At 40.7% G+C, this 22,436-nt stretch overlaps 1 protein-coding gene across 4 annotated transcripts in view; it reads left to right on the forward strand.

Annotated features, from left to right (window-relative positions):
• The window catches only part of cacna1c (calcium channel, voltage-dependent, L type, alpha 1C subunit), a 168,259-nt gene that overhangs the window by 100,818 nt on the left and 45,005 nt on the right, over positions 1-22,436 (forward strand). For all 4 annotated transcript variants that reach the window (XM_062382327.1, XM_062382328.1, XM_062382329.1 and 1 more), the window contains exons 4-10: positions 3,763-3,902; positions 8,104-8,243; positions 9,076-9,228; positions 10,726-10,925; positions 13,639-13,742; positions 18,613-18,700; positions 18,982-19,066. In XM_062382327.1, the coding sequence (XP_062238311.1) occupies positions 3,763-3,902; positions 8,104-8,243; positions 9,076-9,228; positions 10,726-10,925; positions 13,639-13,742; positions 18,613-18,700; positions 18,982-19,066 (910 nt within the window). The remainder of the gene's footprint in view (positions 1-3,762; positions 3,903-8,103; positions 8,244-9,075; positions 9,229-10,725; positions 10,926-13,638; positions 13,743-18,612; positions 18,701-18,981; positions 19,067-22,436) is intronic.

The raw sequence follows: 22,436 nt of genomic DNA on the forward strand, positions 1-22,436 counted from the left end.
CTGTCTTTAGCAGAGTTCAGTTCAGCATGATTTGATCGCAGAAACCAATAATGACCAAAAGTTTAAAAAAAAGTTGTAAGAAGCCAGACATTTCCTGTGTGTGTTGTCACTCCATTTGCACCCAGTACTTCCCAGTATTACATGAGCTGAATATTTTAATTAAATACATGATTAAATTACAAACTAAAGTGTATATATTCCTGTCAGGTCTTCAATCAGACCATTAAAAATGTTATGTCAGTGCTGTTGTGTGTTCTCATGGTTGAGTTGTTGGAACAGTTTGTCCAGTTTTTTTTTCTCTTCCTCTTGATCACTGAAAACTGCATAAACGAGACATGAACTGGACTCTGATGTGTCTGTGGAAAGTTTCGAAAACAGCTTAATGGCTAATCCTGTTTTGCAGCACACACACATGCACAGAAGGTCATGGCGAATAGAAACATTGTCCGCTGTATGGTAGAATGTCGATACTATAATCTGATTGGCCTACTTGATGGATAGGCGGTTTGCTTGACCTATCACAGATAACTGAATTATTGCCCCCACATACTCACCTTTCTGTCATTCTGTCTGCCTCCCTCTCTCTCACTCTGTCTCTTTAGTCTCCCCCTCATTCATCCCCCTCTTCTCTCTCCGGCGTGGGTCGTCTCTCTCAGTTCTTTCCAGTCACTAACCAGATTAGTCGTGCCCCTTATGGATTTTGCCCTTTATGTGGCTGCATGAACAGAAGAGAACGAGAAGTGTGTCTGTACGTGTATTTGTGTGTGTCTGTCAGGTTTAGCTGTTCCTACCAGATGTTTTTCTCTGTTTTATTCTTCAGAGCGCCAAAGTGTCTGCCTGTCACCAGCAGATACACAGCCCGGGTGTGTGCCTCCATCTGCGATTTTGTGTGTGTGTGCGTGCTTTTGTGTGTTTTAGAAGGGGAGAGGATGTGTATGAGATTAATTACTTCCACATACACAACTATTACTGTGTGTGGAAGCGTCTTTGGCAGTATGGCAATGATGAATATGAAAACAATAGATTATTGAGGCTCTGAAACAGACACACACACACAAACATATATTATAGGATGAGGGGTATTTAATGTGAAATTCTTTAAGCTTGTGTGAGTATAGAACAATGGACAGATTTCAATTTAATCGAGGGGAAGTTAGCGGAGCCAAAGTTTAATTCTGCTCTCTGAGCAGCTCATTCACGTGTAAAATCTTAAATATCAACTTACCCTTCACGATTCAAACTCTGCATAATCTCTGCATTATTACTCAAGTCATTCCCTCCCCTGTCAAATCCTCTCAAGCATTTCTAATTGTGGGAGAAACACTTTCAAATCACAGTTTGTGTGATAATCAGATCATTAAGAATAAGAAATATAGCAGTTGTAATCTTTAGCTTTGATTCATGAGTCTTTTTTGTGCGTGCATGCTGACACTGACACCTTTCCAAGCATGAATAGAAAATTATCTTTAAGTACGGAACAGTGAGGCACAGCTGTTGTGTCAAAACTGTGTTTATATGAATGACTGATTCCCATGACCCAAAATGTGTGTGTGTGTGTGTGTGTGTGTGTGTGTGTGTGTGTGTGTGTGTGTGTGTGTGTGTGTGTGTGTGTGTGTGTGTGTGTGTGTGTGTGTGTGTGTGTGTGTGTGTGTGTGTGTGTGTGTGTGTGTGTGTGTGTGTGTGTGTGTGTGTGTGTGTGTGTGTGTGTGTGTGTGTGTGTGTGTGTGTGTGTGTGTGTGTGTGTGTGTGTGTGTGTTAGTTCTCAGTGTTCCTTCATGCTGAGAGAGTTGTTTGTTTAGCTGGACTAGTTTGAGACTCACATCAGCCTGCAACTGCAGATCCTAATACAGCTTCTGTGTACTTGAGCTTATCCAACACTAATATGGGCTTTTAAAGTTAACAACACTTTTTTACTAGGCCGTAAAGACAGATGATTTGAGTAGAGCACATTTGGAGAAATTTAATTACATTGTTAAATATCTAGCACCTAATACAAATACAAATCTAAAGGCTTTAAATATAATATATTATGTAGGCTCTGTAGGACTCGGAGAGTTTTGGAGGACGTAGATTTTAACGACTTCCTCCATGACTTCCGCCAGGCAGGCCAGGGAAGATACAGGGGAAATATATACAAATTTAAATGAGTCTGTTAATGTCCTGAAGTCAAGTCTGTTTTATCGGAGAAAACTTTTATTAAATCACACAGATTTTAAATTCTCACCCTTACAAAAGTCTTTTTATATAGGAGATATTTTTCACAGTTATTCTTCAATTGTAAAATGTCCCTTTTCTTGATAGCACTGTTGAATATTAATACCTGCTCTTACTTGCAACGCTGGCAATCAGCTATAGCTAGCTCACTGCTGCTGTAAATGCAAGCTCAAGAATGTAACACGACCAGGCTTTATAATACTGGTTTAATCTCTGAAGCTCCGTCTCTCCAGACCCAGGTTCAGCTCATTCTTCCCAGGGATAAGGCCTTGGCCTGGTGAGACCTGACTGGCCTTCTGTCCCAAAGCTCTGGCCCTCTGCGAGTGTATGACCATGGGAAAAGAGAAAAAGCAGGAGGCAGGGCAGGGACTGTGATGGAAGGACACAGATCGGGCTTAATATATTTTCAAGTAGAAAAAATATGTACCACAGAGCACGAGAGAGGGAGAGAGAGAGAGAGGACATGGGATATTTCTGAATATATGTGTCGCAGGAGCTCAATATGTTGCACCATTTTCTTCATCTAATGTCATTATTGTAAATTTGGCAAAACATTAGAAAGTAGATATGACAGTTGATTAGATGATTAGGTGGATGATGAATTCTCTAATGGTCATAAATTATATAATCCCTCTATCTGTCTCTGAGGGCCATTTCAGGACATTTCCCATCACCCCATTTGGCAGGGGTCATCGCTATGACAACAGTCTCTGAGGAACTCTGTAGTAGAGGAGTTGTGTGTGTGTGTGTGCAGTTTTGCATACATATACACACACAAACACACACATTAATTTATCTCTTCAGATAGTTGCCTCTTAAGAGAGCTGCTTTGAATAAATAATCAAAATGCTTTGATTGTGTCCACGATTACTACTTAGACAAATAAACAGATTTGTAGTTTAAATAATCAAACACAAAATAAAATACACACACACACAAGAATCCACATACACAAGCTGATTATCTCGGAGAAGTAGAGGAGTAAGCACTGTAAGTACTCACAAGTCAAATTGAAGGTCTTAGGGGCTGATATGGGCATAAATAAATAATTTGATGACTGAATGGATGTGTGTTGATGTTAGTATGTTGTTATAGCCAAAATATCATGAATGAAAGTTTGGTGTTTTCTCATTGGATCAGTTTGTCCTGTAATCTGGTATCCTGTTCTCAGTACTCACTCACACGTGAAACTCAAGCTGTTTTCAGACATGAATTCTTTCCAGGTTGATATTCATCGATATTGGTAATCTTCTAGTTTTCCTGCAATGTTCTCACTGTGACATTTTCTGGATATTATACCAGTGGATGGAGCAAATGACTCCGACAAATGCTTTCCCACTCACAGCCCCTCTGGAAAGTTTCAGGAAAGACTTCAGTGCAACCCTGAAAATAGCTATACTTATTCCTCTAAACTTGACCATCTGCAATCCTGTCTGTTTTCCATATCTTTTAATCTCTTTCTCCAATGCTTTCTGCGCATTTCTACATTCCTTCACTGCTGCTGCTCAGACAAATTAATGGACCTGTCTTGTTTTTGTGTCTCTGCAGGAGCGTGTGGAGTATCTGTTCCTCATCATTTTCACAGTGGAGGCGTTCCTGAAGGTAATAGCCTATGGCCTGCTCTTCCACCCCAATGCGTACCTGAGGAATGGCTGGAATCTGCTTGACTTCATCATTGTAGTCGTAGGGTGAGTGAACAAAAACACATGGATGTAATTCAGTGTCTATTTCCAGGTTTTAAAGATGCTCCATCTGACTCATTTTGAAACAGCAGCATATCAATGGCAATTAATCAGAGTGCCTTGGTATAATTACTGTCAACAAATGAAACTACAGCCAAGGCAAGTGGCAGCCTCTGTCTAATGCCAAAGGTTGTCATAGTGGTAGCGCCTTTCAAGATTAATTAGTTGTTTTTGATTTTTATTTTTTATTTCACTCAAACAATTTCCAATAACAAAGCTATTCTTTTCTCTTGCCAACAATTTTAACTTCACTACCGATTCAAGAGCTTTGCAAAAACACAATCTGCTGGTACTTTGTGTAAGTGTGATTGCTCTATGAAGAGATAGATAGAGAAATAATATTCATCTTTAGTCCACTATATTTTAATAAAATTCTGCGGTCCATAACGACTTTTAAAAGAAGTTTGGTGTTGAAAGGAGCTTCCTCTTCAGTCAGTCCACATTAAAGCTGCTATAAACTTGGGGCTACAGTGTATTGGTGAAGCCTAAACTGATTAGCTTGTTAGATACTGATAGCGAGGCTCTGCTCTGCTTTTCTTTATCTGCAACTCAGCAACATAGCCCATCTGCTAAACCCTCTGTGCCTGTGTGTGTTTGTGTGTGTGTGCCCTGCCTGCCAGCTGTGCTTTGAGTCCACTGTTGTGTAGGGGTAATGGCACAATAGCCAGTGGACCTTAATGCCATAAAAATCGTCTAATTGAGCGTGTGCGTGCGTGTGTGTGCGTGGGTGTGTGCTAGAGAGACACAGCCAGAAAGAACCCCTCAGTCTGAATGAAGGCTCTGTGAATGAAACAACACAAACACATACACACCCAGCAAGTCTTATTCATTGTTCGCTCACATTACACTAACTGAGGTTGCCTCTCCTCAGAAACACACACACACACACACACACATACGTTCACACACGCTAACGGCTAGCATCATGGTGCCAGTGCCACTGGCATAAACACAACCTTTAACACTCTTATGCTGTAATCTACCCTCTCTCTGCAAGAAGTTTTTCCTGGCAGCCTTGCCAGAGGGAGGTCTTCTGGTCAGATGCAAGGTGCAGTCCTGGATTTGGCAGGGTTTAGTGACTCGTTCAAGGACACGTCTGAAGGTTCGGTGCTTGTTGTATTGGAAGATTGAGCCGGAGTAACTCCCCAAGGGCCCTCAAATCTAATGTAGCATCTAAAATGTGTGAAAACTGCCCAGGACATCAGGTGTTTGGCAACACATTTTTGTTGCAAGGAAAGTTTTTTGCATTATATCATATACTGTAACCGCGTCTTTTTTCACTTTTCTTGACTTTTTTGTGCATCTTTGGTCAAAGATGTAAATAATGCTACATAGATAAACAAGGACTAGAATCTACATTCAGTTTCAAAAATATGAGACTTGAAGGTGATCTTAGTCCATATCGCATTGTTTTCCTTAACCTCATTCAAGCTATTTTATCAAACGTAACCATTCCTCAAGGGTCACAGATTATAAAAATTATGTTGTGGAAAAAAATACATGAGTCAGGTTGTGAAACACAATTACAGGAAATGTTAACGTTGACAGATCTGGATGTCTGTGGGCACATAAATGAGTTTGCCTTTGTGCCCATGTGCAACTCTTACATTTTGTGTGTGTGTGCATGTGAGTGTGCGTGTGTGTATAAATGAGAAGTGACAGAGTTCACTCCCTGTGGAATGTTCACCATATGGGTGAGAGAGCTTGTACCTGGTGCTGAGCAACCTGGGAGGCACAGACACACATGCACGTGCACTCACACACACACACACACACAAACGACATGTACCATAAGAGTTTATTAGTGACGGTTCATTGCGTTAACTGGCTGTGTGTGTGTGTCTGTTTGTGTGTGTGTGTGTGTGTGTGTGTGTTTGTGTGTGTGTGTGTGTATGTACAGTATGAATTGGTACAGACTCTCTTTCGTCTCTTATTCCACAAAGATTTCCTCATTTATCTCTCTGTCTTGTTTTTCTATAGGGAAATTACCTTTGACACCATCTCGAGATGAGAGTTAAGAGAATGTCAGCTTCAAATTTTGCAAATGAGCTTTAAAACTTTTTGGTCAATAATTGATTTATCAACAATGGTTAATCGGAAGTTAATTCTCAAGCAAATCTATCTCTTTTCCTAACCCAACCTCTTAAATTTGACATTGCGTGTGTTTTTACATAATTATAGATTCAGTATCTTTGAGCTCTCGGCTCCTGATAAAAAAATAAGCAACTCAAAACATTACTGCCTTCTATGAAACCTCACAGCCTCGGTTATCTTCATGAATGTACACAGTTGGTACTATCTTTAGCTGAGGATGTATACAAGTGATCATGTGGTGCTGTGATTATCATTTCACTCCACACCACAGCAAAACATGCCGGGCGAAATGCTGCTGGTGGAAATCTATGAATCCTTGACATGCTCCTCATGCTCTGTTTCAAAGCTGTGCTTCCCACTGGAAGAGAGGGAGAGAATTAAATTGAGAGGGAGGTAGTGTGAAATAGAGAGGGAGAGAGGGAGTGAGAGAGGGCGATATGTTTTGAGAGGTCTTTTCAAGTGGCCATTTCATCTGTGCTAATTGATAATTCTCCATGACTAACGTGCCACTGACTGGCCTTTGAGCCGCACTAGCTGGAAAATGGCATTGTGGGGTGATTTCTAAAGGATCTCAGAGAGACAGAGAGAGGAGGAGGAGAGTGATAAGCTCAGCTGGACGTTCACAAATTCACACTTGTGAGCCTCTCACAGATTTCTGTAAATATTTCATATGGGGATAATGGCTAAAAATTCCTGCAGCATGAAAACATGTTAAGCCCTGTTTATTGAAGGTTATGTTATTTTGTAATTGTATATACATGGCCATGTACTGTACAACTACAATATACTGTACAAAAGTATTTGGAAATTACCACACTACCAAGAGCATTAGTGAGATCAGGCCTTGATGTTCATTCCAGACTGGTAGAATATATTTGTGTATAAGGACTTGGCTTAGAACAAGTTGTTATTGTTATGTTTTCACAGAAAATCTGCTCTTCAAAGTTATTCTTATAAATGGTCCCTAAGCATTGGTCTCTAACCTTTTGGATAATCACCCCTTAACAAAGTACTTTCATCTTGCAACCCTTATATGTATGATATGATAAGATATGATGCCTTTGAGAGGGTATGCTTACTCCTTAGATTGGTTTAATAATAATAATAGTTATAATTCTAAGAGGAAAGTAGATAACAGAAAAGTGTTTGTCTTGTCTCACTGGACACCATGGGACCCTATAGATTATTCAAATATAAAGAATCTTGACCCCCAGGTTAAAACCATTTGTCCAATATATTATTGATGTTTTAGTGTCAAGAATTTCCTTTTAATAAAATCAGGGGCCTTATTTCCATAAATACACTGAAGTGTATGAGCAGTGTCCACATACTTTTCGCCATACACTTAACATTAAATACACTTTGAGCTTATGAATCACTCTTCCACAAACATATCTAATAATGTAGGAGAGAACAATATCTAATGCGCTGTGATAGCCTGGCGACCTATCCAGGGCGGACCACACCTCTCACCCAATGACAGCTGGGATTGACTGCAGCCCCCCTGCGACCCTCAAAGGATAAACAATATCAATAATGGATGGAGGGATAATAGCTAACAAGAGGCGGCAGTGTAAAAAATCATGTTGCCCTGAAATAGATCATAGCAATTTGCATAAATACGTGTTTGTGTGTCTGCTTGAGTAGCAGAAAGATCACAACAGAGGCACAGGAGACATAAGTATTGTGAGCACACACTTCTAAAGAACCTCCACCACCTCAGCGCTGTTCTTTAGGTCTAATTGTCAACACATCAAAGTGTAGTGACTTACATTTTCTTGTCTGTGAAGGACACAGGGAACAGATGAATCACTTTCTCTTGTTGTATGGAAGAGCCTGCTAAAAATGCTATTTTATAGATCATCATGAAGATCCTGTAGATTGACAATTTTGCTTTTGAAAAATACATTTAAAATGAAGCAATAATGTCCCCACCTACAGATATTCATTATCTATTCAGATTTCCTGTCTATCAGATATTCTCTAGTTTGTGGAAATTGAACGCCAAACGGACGTTGGTGGTTACTGACCTTTCTTAACTTTCTTCTTGCAGGTTATTCAGCGCCATCTTGGAGCAGGCCACCAAGGGGGACGGGGGCACTCCCATCGGAGGGAAAGCAGCGGGCTTCGATGTCAAGGCTCTGAGGGCATTCAGAGTACTCAGACCCCTAAGACTTGTGTCTGGAGTGCCAAGTGAGTACGGAGGGGTGTGAAAGAAGGAAAGACAGAAAGACAGAGAGAATGAAAGAGAGACAGAAATGATGCTCTGGGGATCAGGTGTGAGTGGTGATTGGGTAAGGTGGTGGAGAAATGAACCACAGATTGGAGCTGATATTGATGCTTCATGATACACACACGCACACACTTGTCCTGTTGTCAGATACTCACTCTATATGAGTAGTAGATGAGTTGTCTGTCAACCTGTCTGTGTTAGTGACTACACAAATCAATAAACCAACAGACTAGAAAAACAGGAAAGGATCGGATATTGCGTATGAAGGCTAAGTGTGAGTGCCTGTGTGTGTGTGTGTGCGTGTGTGACAGCTATTGCTAGTACAAAACCAGAAAAATGTAAACGGTTGCTAGAGCACATCCCATTCTGTTGTTCAGATTAAAAGCGCGAGTGCTGCAGTGCACAGTGTTTAGACGGAACCATGTCCAGCATCATCAGACTGGGTATCAAATTTGTGTCATCTGATCAGTAGCATTTTTTGCTAACTGATTAGCACAGTCTAATAGATTTGTCTTTTTAAAGGCCTCCAGTGCCAGTGAACTGTAAATGAACTTTGTAATCCTGTGGCAATCCAATGAACCAAGAAACCACCCCATTGAAAGGGGTTTCTTCAAGATACAAAATTAATAAAGATTTTATTAGTTAATCCAAGTGTTTACATGGCGATTGACTCCATCTATTCAGCTGTATGCTCTATATGATCTATTATCCATATCACATGCTTTTTGTAACATTTTCTACCCACAGTCATATGTATGCATTCTCAACAGAGGTTTTGCGTGTGTTCTCCAGGTTTACAGGTAGTGTTGAACTCCATAATCAAAGCCATGGTTCCTCTGCTCCATATCGCCCTGCTGGTCCTCTTCGTCATCATCATCTATGCCATCATCGGCCTGGAGCTCTTCATGGGCAAGATGCACAAGACCTGCGCTCATGAGCATATAGGTACACACACACTCACTCACACAAAGGCTCATGCAGTGAGCGAGTGAGAAAAAGAGAGGGTATTTAGACCATTATGCACAGACGCAGACACAAATATGCATGATACACTCACACGCTGCACTTCAATGATCAGATTGATTGTGAATTGTATTCAACTGGGTGTGAAAGCATGCTTCAGTGAACATACAGTTTATTCACAGAGACACTCACTTGCTCCCACTCCAGTGATAGAAAGAGATACTATACCACTCAAACCTTTTCAACTGAATGATCAAAGTGAGCCGTAGCTGTACCATCCCTCAGCTCACGACTCTTTCACCTCCTTTATTCTAAGCTAATAAGTTTGTGATATTAGGGGGACATCAAGCCTTACCCAATGAACCAGAGGGGGAAATAAAGTGTATACCTTAAACAATTTCAATGACCACCCCTATTAATTATTCAAACCATCATTTATGTTTCTGAGTATGAACGATTTGAGCCATTATTGAAACAGCAGCGGCCATAAATGATTGAAACAATTTTCATTAGAGGCCCCCAGGTATAAATGGACTCCAGTGTTGTTATGGTTATGTTATAGGTCCCATGAGAGGCATTAGCTTAGCGCTGTGTAAGTGCTGGTGGAAAGCTCTCAGTTATCATATACGTCACCCTGGAGAGCTTGTTTTGTATAATTGGTATGACACTTTTTCACAATGATATTTTTTATATTGCGTTCTCCCCGTTAGTTCAACATGTCCCTTTTAACCTTCTCAGCTATTAAGCAGTTTTTTCTTTTAGATAAATTCTTTGCAAATGGAAAAAGAGTAAAAAAAATCATGAAGGGTGATTTTGTAATTCATTCTAAAATTAAAGACTTGTTCCTTTTTTCTGCACCGTCAGTTTGAGCACTTCCAAAGCTTGGATGAACAAAAATCTCTCGTTGTATTTTCTTTTTACAGCAAAAGTAGTTTGTTAGTTAATTAGAAAATATCCTTAATAGAGAGCATCATGCACAAGCCTGTTCCCACGCAAATATAAGGAGTGAAGTCATGTATAATGAATGGTCGAGCCCCAAATTTCTGCTGCTGTGTGCCTGCTGACAACAGGTGACAGCTAAAGAATCTGCTTTGATCAGATTCAGGGTCAGTGTATTCAGTGTATTCATCAGCAATTACCCCCTGATTTGTTCCTTATTGTATTGATAAAACAATTTGAATAGTACACAGCTCTGATTAACACCTGTCTCCGTCTGGCTTTTTACCAACAGCAACTGGCTCTGAGTCATTGCTTTTATAATACCTGGCGTCATTCACAATAGCAAAAGTGATGGAAAATACAATTTCTCATAAATAATGCTGAATTAAGAAAAGTGATGGCAATAGCATAGACATACTGTGCACATAATAATCCTTAAAAATGTGTGTTGAGGAACCATCAGCAGATCCTATTGTTTTGTAGATCTATAAAACGTTGAGTAAAACGGAGTATGAAGAGTAACGCTCTCTTTTCTCACAGGCACCATTGCAGAGGAGAAGCCTGCACCATGTGCACCTGCCGGGGCTTATGGTCGACACTGTTCTCACAACGGAACCGAGTGCAAAGTGGGATGGGAGGGTCCGAACGACGGCATTACCAACTTTGACAACTTTGCCTTTGCCATGTTGACGGTGTTCCAATGTATAACCATGGAAGGCTGGACGGACGTGCTATACTGGGTGAGCCGGACACCACAACAGTGTCCTTGTGTGTGTGAGTGTGCGTGTGTGTTTGTGTGTGTGTGTGTTTGTGTGTGTACGTGCGTGCGTTTGCGCGTGTGTGTGAGTGCCACAGTGCACGTCTACAGTCACTATAGTTGTAGCATAAGTGCCACATGTGAGCTTTTCACAAAAAGGAAAACAATATCAAATCACTGAGAATAGCAGGTATGCACTCAGAGATTGTTCACAGAGTTAGGAACACACACTGATTGTGTTATTTGTGTGTGTGCATGTCTTAGCTAATATCTCAGGCTAAATCAATGCCGTCAATACACTGTGTGATGAAGGCACCGATTCATTTTGAACGTGTGTTGAATCCTAATGCTTGATTCAATTGTCAAGTGAACACACAAACCTGTGTAGACACGCTCTTAAAGCCACACACATGAACACGCAAAGTTTGCCACACTCGTCAGTAAATGGCCAGAACATGTCCAGCTAAATAAACCAATAGATTAGTCTGTGCTCTTAATCAATGTGAGGTTCAATAAAATTCTAAATACAACTCCTGGAGAAAAAACATTAGTTTAGACCTTCTTCCTGATTGGAAAAGAAAAAATTAAACCATTTTTTTATTCTGCTACTTTAAAATGCACTTTGAACATTTACCCTTTATTTTTCCAGTCCTCTATATTTAGGAGGTGTTGCTTTTTACCATTTTTCTGTGTACTGTAGCTTGGCTCAGAGATAGCTGTTATTTTACAGGACTTTGGCAGGACTGTGGCAGATTATGGTGGTTACAGGAATCTCAAGGATAGGCTCATACATTGCTGTCTATAGATCTCCACTACAATGCTCTTATGTGGCATAGATGAGTTTAATTTCTTCAGATTTCCAAAACATCACTTTCAAATAAATTGTCTGTATTAACTGAAATTGCATTGCAATAGCTCCCCATCTACCCAGTAGCTATAAACTGTACCTCTCATTTAATACCATTAAAGTCACAGAGTTATGCATCCATCTAAATTGCTGGTGATATTTCCAAAACCCGTTTTGGAAATATCTGAAAATACTTTCAGTTAAACAATATTAATTCCACTGCACAGTAAAACAAAATTATACTGACTTTTGACTTCAGCAGCCAGATGTGCTTTTCTGATTTGTTTATGTTGTCATTTCACAAAGGTTTAATGACATATTTGTTTGCATGAAGAAATCTACACACAACAGTCAGATTATAATTTAATCTAGACGGAAGACAGATAGAAGATTCTGCAAATAGGATTAACACAGTGATAATAAGGGTGAAATTACCTTTTGGACTTTATTTAATGATCACCAGTGATTTATCTCCCTGAGAAAAAACATTTTAAACTCTCAGGAGAACGTAATGATAATATATAAGTGGCACAAGTTTTTGGTGCTTAAGTAATGAATTAATAAAGAGGTTAGCTGAAGAATTATGTTTTTGAGCCAAACTTATCTCACTAAGGTAAAATATATGTATGTGAATTGAGCAGTGTGTGTGTGTGTGCATGTGTGCGTGTGTGTGTAGGATCCTACTGCACATACAAGTAGGATTGCATGTGTGCGTGAGTTGTCTGTGTCTGTGTGCATGTATACACATGGAGCAGAGGGCCTACTAGCTCTACACCCCTATTCTCCTGTCTGCTGCAACTTCTTGGGCACACACAGACACACACGCACAAATTTGCCCATTACAAGAGTGTTTAGGCAACCAGCTCTTTATAAGGAATTGGTCCTATTTATCAGTTGATAAGTACAAATGATTATGGAAAAACATTCAGACAACACAAGGCTTTTAATAACAGTTGGCTTGGATGCCTCATTAAGTTTTGTTCATGCATTTCCAAAGTTGTTGTTTGTCAATTTTTGGGAATATAGATTAATGATAGCCAAGATCTGGTGCTCTCGTTGCAAATGAACCGTCCATCTCTCCTCCATCCTTTCCCTTTTGTATTTTCCTCTGCCCAGTAGCAACTCGAAATACTCACTTTGGATAATTTCCAGAGCTGTAAATGAGATTGATATTTTTCCAGAAATCCCATTTAATTGAATTTAAGTGGGGTCTAATAATCTGAAGCTTCTGTTATAATTGAATCTTTGTCTTTGTTAAAGCAGTACTAAAAATATCCAGATGAGTTCATAACTGAATATCCTAAAACAAGTCATTTTGGATTGATTTCACTTTGTCTAAATATGTTGCCTGTAAAGGGTTAATTCATCTTTAAAAAAGGAAAAGATTGTATATCTAACCCACACTTTGTACAAAAGATAATGTTTGTAATTGAGTAACTATGGTAGCTTAGTGTTGTTTTGTGTTTGTACTTGTGGCTTATCAAGGACCAGCTCTCCAACTGGCAGACTAGAGGGTTCATACACACTTAATCATACAATACTGCCACTCCTGCTTCATCAGGTCTTTCTACTTCTCTTTTTAACAACCTCCACTCTTCTCTTTTTCCCCTTCCTTCTGCCCTTTCCTCTCTCACACACCTTACATTCTTGACCTCTACTGCCCCCTCTCATTCACTCCATCATTCAATCCTCTTAAACTTTTTTCTCTCACATTTCTTCTTCCTTCCCCATCCCTCTCTTACTTCCACCTCCATTACCTTGCCCCTCTCCTTCACTACTCCACCAACTCTCCCTGTTAATCCCCTTTCTTCTCCTCCTCCCTCTTTCCTCTGTCTCTTCTCCCTCTCAGATGCAGGATGCTATGGGCTATGAGCTGCCGTGGGTCTATTTTGTCTCTCTCGTCATCTTCGGCTCCTTTTTCGTTCTCAATCTCGTTCTGGGGGTGTTGAGCGGGTAAGAGGTTATGCTGTTGTCATGTGTGTACATATGTGTGTGTGTATGTGTGTTATTTGTTATGTTGCTCTTTATAGTAGCCTGAAAGCCAGACCAATCAGCAAGTGCATATTTCATAAAAATGGGTTTGGCCACCCTCCCATTCACACTGATTCCTATCCATCCTAAACTGGTTGTGGCAATCCCTATTGGTGTAACTGAGTGGTTCCAGAACCTTTCACATAATGCATGTTGGTCTGGTGATGCAAGGCTTCGTTCATAATGTTTAGATAAAAGATAAACGACTATGTAACAAGACTCCCATGATCAAATGTTGAAGGTTTTTTTGGGGGGGGAGGGGATCCAGTGAACTAGTAGAGTGGAATCAAGAGAAAGGGATTCACCACCATAAAAGCACATGAATTGGCTTTACAAGTATTATTGTTTTCATTACTCTTATTATTATTTTTGAAGAAAGTTCCCTCTGCATGGCAGCGTGTGTAAGTAAACAAATAAACGATCCCTCATCTCAGCAGTGCAGCAGTGCAGCAGTAAGAGCAGAGCCAGACGGCCTTATACCTCCACAATCGAGGAAAGATAAACCGATTATCACTGGAGTGAAAAGATCTCCCGCGCTCTCTCCTTTCCGTTCCACTCAATCAATCCTGTGCCACAAACCCGGGAGAAACACAACACACACAAAAACACTCACACACAGAAAACAGTGACGGAACTTGTGTCTATCTCTGCCGTCACAACCTGTCTCTGAAGGATAGGTGGACACACACACACACACACACACACACTTACCCTAACTGAACACAACAGTTTTTTCCCTTGACAGTTTTACTTACATGCACAAGCAATTAAGTTGGGTAGTAACTACCAATTTTATTAATGTTGTTTAATGAATGTGTGTGTGTCCATGCGTGCGTGTGTGTATTTTATTTGAATAAATTCTACTCTAGCAGGCGAGCCAGGTGCTCTTTTAACCCGCTCTGCCAAGTCATGCTGTTATAGTACAAGCACCACCCGGCCTGTAGGGACACACTGGGGTATAAATAATTCACCCCTCAGGTCAGCCGTGGAGGTGGAAAGCTAAAAAAGAATTTCACAACAGGGAAAACACAACAGACGGAAAAGATTCTTCTGAGGTCTGTGTCGAGTCCGACAGAAATGTGGCATTGAAGGTGGAAATTATGGGATAGAAAGCTGCCACTGCTCCAATTTGGCTCTAGAGTTAAATAATAATAATAATAATAATAATGACTACAATATGAAAGATGATAACAGCACCATGATTATTCTCAAAATTAAATCAATGATGTAACCTGCAGGAAAATTGATTTACATGCGAAATAAACAATTTGTCTTTTTTTCCTTTAAATTCAATATATTTCAGGAGAGTAAAAACAGTAGAGGAGAGGATAATTTGTCATGAAAACATTCATGATGACTAATCGCTGGGAGTCTTGCTGCACAGTCTGTTGAAGTATGCAACTCAACGCTGTCTCTCCTCAGCGATAATGCCGGAATTGGGCCGTTTTGACGGCTAATTTCTAAACTTCCCTTTTCACAGAGAAACATCGGCTCAGCTCCTTCACACAAACAATGAGCTCCACGAGGAGTTGTTTTGTTTATTGTGTGGGTCATTCATAGTCTTCTGTCATGAGATCTGTGTTTACATGGACAACCTGTGACAGCTGATCAAATGTTTTGCCAAGTGACTAAGACAAATACTCTGAATGCCCCATAATCCCAGTAGTGATCCTACAGGGACTTGGACCCAGGATCTAACTCCTTCACTTGCTCCCTTCTTCCCTCCCTTCCCTAATCACACCCTGCTCACTTTCTCCCCTGCCCTCTCAATCACTCTGTCTCCCTCAATCTACTTTATGTCCATCCTTTCCTATTTCCTCTCCTTGGCCCTTCCTCTCCATTCTTCCGTCTCCTCAGGTGAATGATGCCGTAGGTTACATGTGGCCCTGGATCTATTTTGTCACCCTAATCATCATCGGCTCCTTCTTTGTGCTAAACTTGGTTCTGGGGGTGTTGAGCGGGTAAGGGTAGGGCCTGATGTGAATTCAAACTAATGTCACCTTCTCTCCTTTGCTTGGCTCCTCGGTCTTCGCTCAGAGTAACTCTTCGTTTCTTCCTGTTTCCTATTTCTGGCACTAGATGGTGTTTTACGAGAAAAAAGTTTTTGGTGATAAAACTAACTCAGGTGCCACTTGAGGACAAATAGTAACACATGTGGCACCATGAAAAGTCCAACCAGCCAGCGGACATTTGGATTTATTCAGGCTTGTATATAAAGTTTGCCTTTCAGGGTTTGGAGCTCTACCAAGAGTTTATTTTACTGCTTGTACATTTCCAGTAATTATCATTTGTAGCTGTCTGTAGTGAAATCGAACTTCAGCATCTAGCTTGAGGACATTTGGGGACATATGGGTATTCTTTGCAGCGCTAAATACGGTTCTGCTGTGCTGCTATTACTGTCATGAAATAGTCAACTCTCAGCACCACTGGGATGGTACAAAACACTCATCTCCATCTAAAATACAGAACAAGATAGGCAAAAAACAACAAACATAGGGCTATTAACGTAAACGTTGTGTGGATTTCAAATTAGCGTATCGTCTTTTCGTTCTGCTGGTTCCATCCCATGCTTCAATGAGTTTTAGTAAACAGGTTTAAGAGGAGTGAAGTGTCTCACCCCTGATTGACTGACCCAAATCTGACTCCTGGTGCTCACCGTGATGTGACAGCAGCATTGTGGGGAAATAATAGAGGTTTGTCTGTTCCAAATAGCTTAGGGGGGTTCGGCTGTCTGACTATTTTTTGGACTTCTGACTAATGATGCTGTCAACACACTACACAGCCTGACCTTTTACCAACTGCTTCTTCCATGGTGTGTGAGTGTTTGTGTGTGTGCGTGAGAGTGTCAGATTGGCATAATAAGTTATGGATAAACAGAAATAAGGAGAGCGACGGACAAAGAGACACTGAGTTGAATGTGTCTGGATTTGATGTAACAAGAAATATTGAGACGCTGGTTTTAAAGAGACTGGGAGGTGGGAGAGATGATCTGAGAATCGAGACAACAGCAGAGAGTTAATGTTTATTGATTTGTGTGTGTGTGTGTGTGTTCGCATGATTTGAGGTTCCATCCTTAATTTTACACTCTCACACAAACACACACAAACACTAATTTTGCTCCAGCCTATATAGACTGTAAAATCAATGAAAATGACACAGCTTCATTGAATACCTTGTTGCTGCTGGGAAACAGGGAGACAGTTCATGTCTATGTATCGATATGTATAATGACTTACATCAATAACTAGCTAAAGTGCAAGCATCTGTCCAAATCCTAGATGACAAACGTTGCAGAAGATCTTGCTTTTTATTTCGGCCCCCAGCGTGAGCTGCTTTGCTCTTCTAAAGACTTGGGGTGTCGTCTGTTTTCTCAGTGCTGTGCACAGAACTAAATAAACAAGAAAAGATCCTTCACCACAATGTTTATGTCTATCTGTCAAATATTTAACAAACATAAATATTTACAACACTACCTGTACCCATTTAGAGTAAAAGCACTCACCCAGTGTTGCCTGACCATACAGGTACATTACTAACTGGTCTGGTATCCTCGTTTATATTATTCACGACAGAGAGGAACTGGCTGAGTTTGCCTGTAAATGTAAACATGTAAATTTGCACTTTGAATGCGAATGTTCCGAAGCTCCTCTCAGCTCCTCTCAGCTCCTCTCAGCTCTTATCCAAATGAATTCTCTTTGTTCAAACCGTGTCTTTGGCTCCAACCCGACTCTGACCTTCCCCAAGTATAGTAATTAATCAAATGCTCCCGACACCTGGAAGGAATTTCACCAGGTTTCATCATTCAATTTTGATATTTCACATTCTCCCAACATTGACTTCAATCATGTTAAAAAGCACATATTGTGCTCATTAGGCTTTACAATCAATTGGAATTAAACACATTTTTCAAGCTAGTTCTACAGCTATTCTAATTCATTGTAATCACTGTATGAAAAGAGAACCTAAGCACAATGAAACCCTATGTTCATCTGTATGTCTTCATTGTGGCTTGAACCTCTGGGTAGTGACCGAAAGAAAACGAAAGTTGAGGAGCTCGGCGATGCAGGATGACCTCGGTGCGGAGCCACTTCTCCTTCAATCTGACAGGTGCACGCTGAGGTGGCACAGCTGGGGAAGGTGCCCTCCTTTAAGCCTCCCCCTGTGGTTGTATGAAGCAGATTAGAAGTGGGAGGAGATGTTAGGTAGACTGAGAAAACACTGCAGGAACTCCATCTCCCAGTAGGCCTGGGTGTAGCCTGGGTGCTGTTGCTCTGGGACAGTAGACATGCACTGGTCCACCAGTTTCAGTGCTTTTACAATTGAACGACTTCTGATCTATATTAACAATGCTGCTGTATCATTACTGAATATCATTCATTCAAAGCATTTAAAGTGTTAAGTCTATGTATTGCAACTGTTTTGATCTATTGGCTGATTAAAATATGTATCTACAGCGGTGTCCAAAAGTCTGGGAGCACTTTTCCTATCGGCGAAGCTGCTCTCGGACATCTGGATCTCACTGTAAATTAATTGGATGTTTAGGGATGTGAATCAAGCTCCTATCTGGATGTCCATTTTCAAACTAACATCTACTTGGCAGAGCTATTCTCTCTTTTCTTCTCTCTTTAGCCGGATTTCTGTCCTTCCCATCCTACTCTCCATTATCGCAATTTTCTAACATTATGTATTTTGCTCAGTCTAGATTTTCAGATTGTTTCTCTCCTCTTTTTACCCCCCCCCCCACCCCCAACTCTCTCTGCCCCATCCCTCCTTCTCGCTCCCCTCCTCCCAGAGAGTTTTCCAAGGAGAGGGAGAAAGCCAAGGCTCGCGGAGACTTCCAGAAACTCAGAGAAAAACAGCAACTGGAGGAGGACCTCAAGGTAGGCTACTGGTAGTGTGTGTGTGTGTGTGTATGTGTGTGTGTGTGTGTGTGTGTGTGTGTGTGTGTGTGTCTTTGTGTCTGTGATTGTCCATACATTCATACATCAATTATAGACAGCTAATATAGAAAGCAAAGTTTAAAGTTTATTTATTGGGCTGGTTTTAATGTTATCACATGCTTTTTATTAGACACAGGCCAGACAATATATTAGAAGAAAGTATTACTAATCGATCAGTCTGTCTGTTGTTCTTGTCTTTGTTTGTATGGGTTTGATTACAGGGCTATTTAGACTGGATCACTCAGGCTGAAGACATTGACCCAGAGAATGAGGAGGAGGGCATGGACGATGATAAACCCAGAAATCGTAAGTCTACACCCGATGCGTGTGTATGTGTATGTGAGTGGTAGTGGTTGAGACACCTCAAAAAGAAAAAAGAGGACATTAGTTGATAAGAAATTCAAGGTCATGACTGGACATTTCTTCCGTCCTTTTAGGATGAATTCTTACTTGAGTCTATTACAGGGACCCATATTTAAGTAGTTTTTTGAAAAAATTGTAAAATGAGTAAGTAATTTGCAGTAGACATCACTTAAGTTGCAGGTGAATTGTAGCAGGGAAAAAAACATTGAGGGAAACAGACAAGATCCATGGAATAAAGGGAGAGAAAATGATTAATTTGTACCGAGTCCCAAAGTGCTATCAAGGATATTACAAAATTCCACGGTGGCCATTAATGGTTTTAAAACTTGACGATCAAAATACAAACAGCCACTTAATATAACAATGTATGCTGGGAATTTATCATTAAGATTTTTGAAAAGTATTTTTATTGGCATTTTAAATCCATCTCTTCCCCTCTGATGCTCATCTGACATGACATAATTGCCCTTTCCTTTTTCTCTATGTCTTTAATCTTTCTTGTCATTAAGTGGATCTTCTTCACAGCAGAAGTTTTGTCTGTCATAGCAGAAAAAGCCAAAATGTCAAATTATTAGTCAAATGTCTTCATTGAAAAACGTTTGTCCCCTTAATGGCTGATGGAGGGAAAGTCCAGATTGACATCTTCTTATTCATGATGGCGAGGACCTCGCCTGACACCTCTTTCTGATTTTTGGTGCCGGTTTAGGGAGAGCGTTATAAGGGGACTCCTCCAGCTTGTATGTTTCTTTCTCCTGCTTGTAATCTGGTTTCTTTTCCTGCTTCTCCTCGTCCTTCTCCTGACCCTTGTTGATTTGTTGTTGAGGAGGCTGATTGTCCTCTCTCTCTCAGCCTTTCTCTTTGTGGAGAGCTCAAGGTTGAGTGAGAGCTAGACATTGGACTTGTGAGTTTTCAGCACATCCACTTCTCTCAATAAAAATAGTTTGAATTGAAATTGTTTTCAAATAATGAACCTCTTCAAGCCTCCCATACAAGGACTATAAAGACCACCGCCCTGGCAAACAGCCCCTTATGATGTGTGTGTCTACCCAAGAGATGTTGTTAACACATTGTTTCCCATATACAGATAAAGATCTGGGGGGATTTTAAGCCTTCTCTAATCACAGCTTCTTCTTGGCAGCAACTACAGATAGCAGGTGTGAATTGTCAGGAGATCTGTAGTTCACATTCTCTATTCTATATTTCTTTATGTATGTGGCTATATGTTTGGACTTTTCATGCTTTGAGAGACTTTGCTGGTGCAAGATTTTTTAATGACACTGTCACTTCTTCAGCCGCATGTGTGTTTTTCACAATAAGAGAAGCCACGAGGGAGTCGAGGGAGTGATGATCTATTTGCTTACTGTGGTTTTGCCTTCAGGAGTATCGTACGGGTGATTTATGGGTTTGTTGTGTGGTCAGGACCTTTTGTATCTATTTTGTGTGCATGCAACTGTGCATGTGTGTTGGTGACTGACAGACAGACTGAGAGGATGTTAATGGCTCAAAATCCTCCAGAGGTTCAAAAGCTGTTTAGATATTAGTGGAATGGAAACACACTGCAGATTAAGATGCAGATGCATTTATTAGTCCCAAACACATGCACGGACATGCAAAGGCACACTCATGCAGGTAGGGAAATTTAATCTCTGCTTTTGACCCATCTGGTGCAGGACACACAGAGCAGTGAGCAACCATGTACAGCGCTCGGGGAGCAGATGTTTGGGGCACTAGACAGGGTAGGGGGACTCTTGGATTTTTGGATAGATCAATCCAGGTTTGTCTTTTTGTTGTCTCTCCGTGGAGTCGAACCAGAGTTGAACCAGAGACCTCCTCTGCCCATAGTCCAAGTTTCTGCCACTAGACCACAGCCTCTAGTGGCACACACACTATGTTAATTCCTTTAGAGAGGGGGGGGTGGAGAAGAAGACTTAGGGTAGTGGGTCTGTCTACTAAGCACAGTACATATACCATGACCTGTTTTTTAAAGGCGTGGAGCTCAGCTTTCTCACATCATTGATGAATGAATGACTAATGAAGACTTCAGATGCAGAGGCACAGCATTCATTCTGCATGCTCCTATCTCACAAACCTCTGTGGCTCATTCTGTGAAACACTGACAAAAACTGAAACAGAGGGAAAATGAGGATCTAATCTTTCGGGGAATCTCAAGAAATTAACTTGGTCAAAAGAGCAATGGCCCAATTTACATGAAATTAAGGCACAACACCCCTGCGGCTAATCTGGAACAAATCGACTTGTTTTCACCTGTTACCATTGTGCTCCTTTTTGGCAAATCAGTGCGGCATACACATCGTTAGTGTCTGGGAGACTGGCACATTAACAAACAAACAAACAATAACAATTCCCCCCCCCCCACACTTGTGCCAATTTGGAAAATGTCAAATCAGAATGTTAAAATCCATCTTTCCCTCAAGCGTTACAAATTCTGGATCAGTCATATTATTTAAAACTTAAAGTAGATTTAAAGAAAAGCCAGATAGAAAGTGTCCAATAGGGGCACATACATATGATTCTTTGAAATATTACACACAGATTTGTCCTATACAAGATGTACAAATAATACAAGTGCAAGTATCTGTCAGGTGCCAGATTCAGTCCATTACTTTTACTAAACGGCAGAGTTTAAAAGCCATTACACTAAGAAGATCTGACAAAATGATTGATAGACATGATTCGAAATTCTGTATCAGACAGATCAATCTTCTCTGTGTTTGCAAAAGGTGGAATATCACGTTACGTTTGCTCTCTCTCCCTCCTCGATGAATGGACGCTCCTTTGGGAAGATGAATGAGGGCAGTTAGTCCCTGTTGCCCAGGACATTTTACATAGATACACACACACATTCTCTGAGAATGGATAGGACTTAAAGAACAGAGGAGAAGATAGAAGCAAGTTGGAAGGGAAAATAGATCCCGATACAGAGATATTTTGTGCGCGTGTGTGTGGTCAAGAGGGTATCTGGGACGGAGAACAGATGGGATTGTGGGACGGGAGAGTGACCGAGTGATCACACAATTATTCAGAGACCACATACATGTTTCTATATGTGTAAGATATATATATCATGCGGTCTTTACCTGCAGAAATACACGGCATGATATTGATAAATGATGTGATTAGTGTGTCATATGAAGACAGATGTTTCTAGCGTGTGCGTGGTTGTTTTCGGTGGCCGAGTAGTGCGTGTCGTTCATTGTATTGATTTAGTGTGTGCTGACAGCTTCTAAATATAATGTAAAGGGTCTCTCTCAGGACTAGGACACACACACTTGCAGGCACACAGACTCAAAGG

The sequence above is a fragment of the Platichthys flesus genome, chromosome 23 (genome assembly GCF_949316205.1).
Source record: "Platichthys flesus chromosome 23, fPlaFle2.1, whole genome shotgun sequence".
NCBI classification, from domain to species: domain Eukaryota; kingdom Metazoa; phylum Chordata; class Actinopteri; order Pleuronectiformes; family Pleuronectidae; genus Platichthys; species Platichthys flesus.